This window comes from Trachurus japonicus, chromosome 9 (genome assembly GCF_045865225.1).
Source record: "Trachurus japonicus isolate A0001 chromosome 9, Traja_1.0".
Lineage (NCBI taxonomy): Eukaryota > Metazoa > Chordata > Actinopteri > Carangiformes > Carangidae > Trachurus > Trachurus japonicus.
Window position 1 is genome coordinate 33,069,644 of NC_140915.1, and position 6,502 is coordinate 33,076,145.

At 42.9% G+C, this 6,502-nt stretch overlaps 1 protein-coding gene across 1 annotated transcript; it reads right to left on the reverse strand.

Moving 5' to 3' along the window:
* Positions 1 to 1,620: 1,620 nt before the first annotated feature.
* Positions 1,621 to 4,939, reverse strand: fzd10 (frizzled class receptor 10). Its single transcript, XM_085787526.1, has one exon. The coding sequence runs from the start codon at positions 4,130 to 4,132 to the stop codon at positions 2,363 to 2,365; it is 1,770 nt and encodes a 589-aa protein (XP_085643652.1). The 5' UTR covers positions 4,133 to 4,939; the 3' UTR covers positions 1,621 to 2,362.
* Positions 4,940 to 6,502: the final 1,563 nt, after the last annotated feature.

The following is a 6,502-nucleotide window of genomic DNA, read 5'->3' on the forward strand; positions in this document are numbered from 1 at the left end:
AGAGGTTGTGAGTCATGTGCTTTTGACTGTTAAAACGGGTTGGGTTGACGCTGGAACTTGAATGCCCTCGGGGATAAAGCATTACTACACTTCTGAAACTTTATTAGACCAGAGAGGACTCTGCACCACAGGTTTAAACTCTCAAAAAGATTTGAAAGTGAGGCAGATAAAGGTGGAAAACTGCACCTTTTTTTTCCTCAAATATCTGGAAAAAAACACATCACCATGTTTTCATTTCCATTAACCTCTGACAATCTATTAACATTCCTATATGCCTCTTAAATGGTTCACATACTCATACATGTAGTCGATGACTAAAAGTATCCATGTTTTCTTGTTGCTCTGACAGCACTGTCAAGACAAAAGTCAATTGGCGTTGCCTGGTTTCAAGACTAGACTTGTGGTTCTCAGTGCAGGCACCTTCAGATTGTTGACAGGGTAAGGATGGTTTAACACCAAACATCTCAGGATACCACACAATGTACTAGGTTTGCTGGTGCTTTAGAAAACCGCTTCAGTCAATATGTAACTACTTCAAATCCAGGCCAGATGTGTCTTTAGAAATGTCACTATGCCCTGCTGATAAGAAGAGCAGCGATGACAGATATTCTGTATTTTGGTTTGCAGCGATCCTCTTTTCAAAGTCAAACCCTTCAAACAGTCTAATCCTGTCCTGAATGAGAGCTGGATTATTGTATAACCCCTTCATTGATACGCACAGACACATGCAACACAGCCAGGAAGGGAGAGAGAGGGAGAGAGAGAGAGAGAGAGAGGTGGTAGAAAGAAGGAGAGAGTACTTTATATATATAGTTATATTCTCTTTAACTGAGGTTAAAAACTATATAGACTTATATGAACAACAAATTTAAGGGCAGTGAAGAATATAAAAAAAATCACTGGCATGTTGTCAAAACAAAACTCTCAGCTAAAATATTTGGCATTTTATTCCTCTAATTTCACCTTTTGATGATGTCATCACTTCCTCTTCCTCTTATTTAAATACAATACTGACTGAAATGTGCGCCAACAGGAATAATTGTGATTATATATATATATGTTAATAAAACAGACACTGCTTTAAAATTTAAAAAATTAAAGCAAGTGCACAAAACCTGAAAATCATGTGTTGATTATTTTTGGTAATGAAAAGATATTAAAATTAAAAACCACTTGTAATTTTATATAAAAGCACTGAAGAAATCTAAAAATACACACAAAATGTACTTTGTTGCCTGTATATACACAGCAAATGGAAAACCATATAGGTAATCATTATATAGCCTACAGCTATACACATGTATAGTGTGTGTGTGTGCGTGCGTGTGTGTCCCGGTTAATAAAACCGGTCAGTTAACACTACGGTCAAAATGTCTCTGTCTTTCTCTGTTCATGTTGTCTTCATCAGTTATTATGAATGGCAAATATAATGTTAAAACCCAGCTCTAACATACCATCACATTCACAGAAATGGATCAATAATATTGATTTTTATGTTGTATCAAAATGATTCCGTTACACTCTCAGCATGTAATGGTGAATGTTGTAATTGCAAAAAGAAAATAAAAAGCTTTATGCCGCAAAGAGAAAAACAACACAGTTGCAATACACAATCCCGGCTTTACAAACATTTAAAACTAGAACGTTTTATTAATTTTTCTATAAAATCTCAGGTTTTTTTTTCTTTAGAAACATATACAAACGTTCTCTTGTGCTGTAAAACAGCAAAGAAAAAGAGGATGGAAAACTCAACAGCATGTACAAATAACTTTTCAATAACGAGTGCTTGATTAATTTATGGCGTGAATTTGCCTCACAATGGGCAGTTCGTAAGGTCTCGAGCGCTTTTCAACAGCTGCTCTCTCTCCAGTTCAAACATATATGACACAGCATCGGCTTCAATGAAAAAAAGCCTCCAAACACAACACTCATCTCTCTGACCATTTGCCTCCATTGTCTGTGGGTTCCTTTCACTGTCTGTAATCTGTCACTAACAGTACAAGTGTCTTTTTTTGTCTGAAAGGAAAACAGCTATTGCACATTATTCAAGTAACCCCATGGCACATCCAAATGGTTTATTCCACTCTTTTTGTCTTGGGAACAATACGATTTTTTTCTACCAAGTTCCTCAATAGGATAAGTGAATCCAGGGGTAGCAGATTCTTTTTTTTCAAACAAAGGCAGCTCTTGTTGCATGAGATGGCTCAAGATAGAAAAAAAAACAACTCACATTGCATTATCTTCAATGCATTTTGCATAAATAAAACATGAACCTTGTTTCTTTTGATGGCACTCTGATTACAAAGTCTCATTTAGGTAAGGGCATTACAAGTATTTTTGGGTTTATACAAAGAGAGCCAGCTCACACACATGTTGGAGGGGGCCGTGTCGGCTCATACTTAGTACTGTGCCCTTTGAGGGGTGGGTGAGGTTTGATGTAAGGCCTACTGCTGGTGAACACACTGGCTGCCTTTCTCCTCGCCCTCTTCTTTAGCTTCCTGCTAAACACATTCTGCCAGGACTGCAGTGTCTTTGAGGTCCAGATCCACATGCCACTTGTGATGCCCACCACCAGCAGCATGAAGATCTTCACCATGAAGATCTCCACAGCGGGGATGGAAGTCTTCATGATGCACTCGTCCGACTCCGGCCCGCTGTTGTCCATACACTTCTGCTCGGCTGCCAGGATGCGCCAGTAGTCCATGTTCAGCCTCTCGTAGAAATAGCAGGCGATGACGCAGGTGGCAGGGACAGTGTAGAGCACGGAGAAGACCCCGATGCGTACCATCAGCTTCTCCAGCTTGTCTGTGTTCTCCCCCTCTGTTTTCATTATCTTACGGATGTGGAAGAGGGCCACAAAGCCGGAGAGCAGGAAAGAAGTGCCAATAATTAGATAGCAGGAGAGAGGAATGAGCACAAAGCCGGTGAGGGCTTTGACGTCCATGCTGCCCACGTAGCAGACGCCCGTCAGCTCGTCTCCGGCCACTTTCCTCATCACCAGGATCATGATGGTCTTTACGGCCGGGATGGCCCACGCTGCCAGGTGGAAGTAGCTGCTGTTGGCCTCGATGGCCTCGTGACCCCACTTCTTCCCTGCAGCCAGGAACCATGTGAGGGTCAAGATAACCCACCAGAGGGAGCTGGCCATGCCAAAATAATAAAGGATGAGGAACACAATAGTGCAGCCGGTGCTCTCCAGACCTTCCTGGATAATATACTGAACCCCATTGTCTCTATCACAGGCTATTCTGTCGGCTCCCACAAAAAGTCGGATGAGGTAGCCCACGGAGTAAACACAGTAGGACATGGAGAGGAAGATGATCGGCCTCTCTGGGTATTTGAATCTCTGCGGGTCTATGAGGAAAGTGAGCACAGTGAAGGCGCTGGAGACAAAGCAGAGGATAGACCAGATGGCTATCCACACCAGAGAGAACTGCTTGTCCCCCTGGCTCCAGTAGACGTCCACTTCAGGGTAGCATTTAGGGGCGCACGACTCGCTCTTCTCCACAAAGTGGAACTTGCCGTGGTTGCCGCACGTCTGCTTGCTGCCGCTGTCCTTCAGGTGCAGGTCCTGCCCGCCCAGAGGCCGCTGTGGCCTGAAGTCTGGAGGCTGGGTGTGTGAGACTTTGGGAGGCTCGTCTGAGCCGTTATTGGGCGCCTCCATGCAGAGGTTGTTTGGGTCGTTCTTGATTGGCAGCCTGGCGCAGTCCAGAGACTCAGGCCACGGGAAGTTAAACTGTTCCAAGATAGGTGAGCATTTTAACTTCACCTGCTCACACATCACCCTGCATGCTGGGATGGGGTTGGACACCTGCTCTGTGCACATGGGAGCATACAGTGAACACAGGAAAAATCTGAGATGACTGTGGCATCCAAACTGTATCAGTGTTGCAAACTCCTGCAGCTTTATTGCTGCCTCTTTTTGGTCAAAATGGCCCATGAGATTTGGCATGCGAGTCATGTTATAGCCAATGTCTTTACACTGGGGGATGTTGATGTGTTGACATCTCCCTTCTCCTGACCAGTCCGGGTCTATTGAGCTAATAGCTGAGCCCCTGCTGCTGCACAGGACCAGCAGCACATAGATGAAGCACAGTGCAGCAGAGGAACACATTCTCCCCTCTTGATTCATGAAAAAAAAAAAAAAAAAAATCGGCCAATTGTTCACAACTACCACAACACACAAGTTTCTGTCATCAAAAAGCCTGTGTGCAGGGTCAAAGTGGGGAAAACTTACACAACTATCTGTAGGGAGAACATCGTTTTGGAGACTTTAGTAAAAACATATTTCCCGCGATGGTCCGCAAATGTTGAGTGTGTGTTTGCAGCGTGCGTCCAGGTCCATGCCTTCAAAGCGCTCAGCCTGTGGCTCAAGTGCTGGAGCTACTTTAGTGTCCTGTGACTGGAAGACAATTTGCTGTGTGTCCCGATGTGTGTCCTTCTTCTCCTCTCCAGAAGCCTCACTGCTCCGTCCTCATGTCTCATGTCACTTTTCCGGACTATCTGCGCGTGCAGCGGTGCGATCTCAGTCCTTGTGCGACAACTTGGAAAAAACAACTGAAATGATTTTTTCCCCTCCTCCGGTCCTTCCTCGCGGCTCTTCGGCGAGGCACCCGAGACTTTAATTAATCAGTCCGCAAAATAAGTCAAACACATATCCCCGGTGAAAACGCTGAATGTGTCCCAGAAACGCAGGATTACGCTCTTCCCGTAAACAGGCTGATGCTGTTTGGTGGCAGCGCTCGTCTGAGCTGGTCGGAGCCTCCGTCCCGGTCTAACCTGCCAAAAGATCCGCCTTCAAAGACAGCTACTTTGCATAAGAAAGATGACACTGACACGCGGATTATTTTCAAATCGTGCGGAACAGCTTGTTCATTACAGCAGTTTCAAAAGGCTCACAGCAAACTTCCCTCTCTCTCTCTCTCTCTCTCTCTCTCCCTCTCTCGCTCTTTGTGTTTGTGCTCAGCCACAAACTTCGGCTGCAGCAGGACACAGGACTCATTTTGGAGAATCCCACAATGTTGCGCAATAAGGGGTCACACACAGATCCAGGGGAGCATCGACATCACAGCTTTGAGCTCATCCAATTTCACTGCTTTACTGCATTTACAACAAGTTTCAATATTTTCAACTTGCTGTGCACATTTCTCTCAATGTATCTGGCTATAGCCGATATAATATAGCCTATATTCATCCTATGTGCCTACTGCATGATTTAGAGCAACGGAACCCTTGCTTTTTGCATTTATTGCATTTATTCGCTCAAAGGTGGTTATTAATAATATATAGCTTATTTAAACTTAACCTAAGGATATGCGTTGTATAATAAAGGAATCCATACGACAATTAATTTAATTTTGTCCCCACTAAGACATGACTGAAAACGCATGCTTCTAAAAACAGCTGTTCTCTAGACTAGAGACACTCAGCAGCACATTGACCAGTAGAGTAGGTGCTGAGTCCCTTTATTTATGTCAGACCACAATGTAAAAATACGTTATTACTGTGCAAAAATGTTCAAAATGTACAGAAATGTTGCTAAATAAATGCTCAGAATGCCTTCCTTCACAGTATTATGATAGCTATTATATTATTGGAATTCCTATTTTTGATGGATTTAGGTGTAAGCTGGGTTTTAATGCTGCAGACAGCTATTCAAAGTGGAGCCACTTCATATGCCATTTATATAATTTAGTCAAAAATGCACTGTATTTTATTCTGTACATATCTGAACTGGCAAAGTCAAGTAAATCTATGCAAGTAGGAAGTCCTCCTTCCTCTGCTTGTGGTGGAACTGAGGTAGAAGGAGCATGAAATTAAAATACTAAAGTTAAGTATTAATTCCTCAAAACTGACAGTTTCTGGAATCCATTATTAACCCCCATAGAAAAACTGAAATATGATAATCATAGAGCAGACCCTTCTTTGCCAGCAAAGTCAGTTTAAGAGCCAAACGATAACATGCATGAATTATGCTTTAGTGTGGAGTTCCCATGTAAGTAATGATATATTTATTGATATATTTTATACATGGCATATTTACACATACACAAGCCAGACAGACCTGCTGTGGGTAAAACATGTCAGTCTTATTACTTAATCCAGACCAGCTGAATATACTTTCTGTAGTAGTCAGTAGTCAGTTCAAGGCAAGTCGCTTGAAGACCTGGATGAAACTTGTTGAAAGCACCAGAACAACCCCTCACGAGGGAGCGTGCATGCGTGCGTGCGTGAGGGTGTTGATGAAAACATATCCCAATATAGAATCAGTTCAGAGTGGATCTGTGTGCTCCGGCCAAATTCAACAAAAACCTTTCAGTCATTTCCTGTCTTTTTAAATGAAGGATGTAAACCAGCAAACAAACACAAAGGTTACAATCCTCTCTAAAATGCCAGCTCAAAGTGTTGACATTATTCTATTGTCAGGAGTAATCTTGCATCAATAATTCAGATGCTGCTTAACCTTTCACAGGGACATGTGTAGGCTATTCTCACCATCACC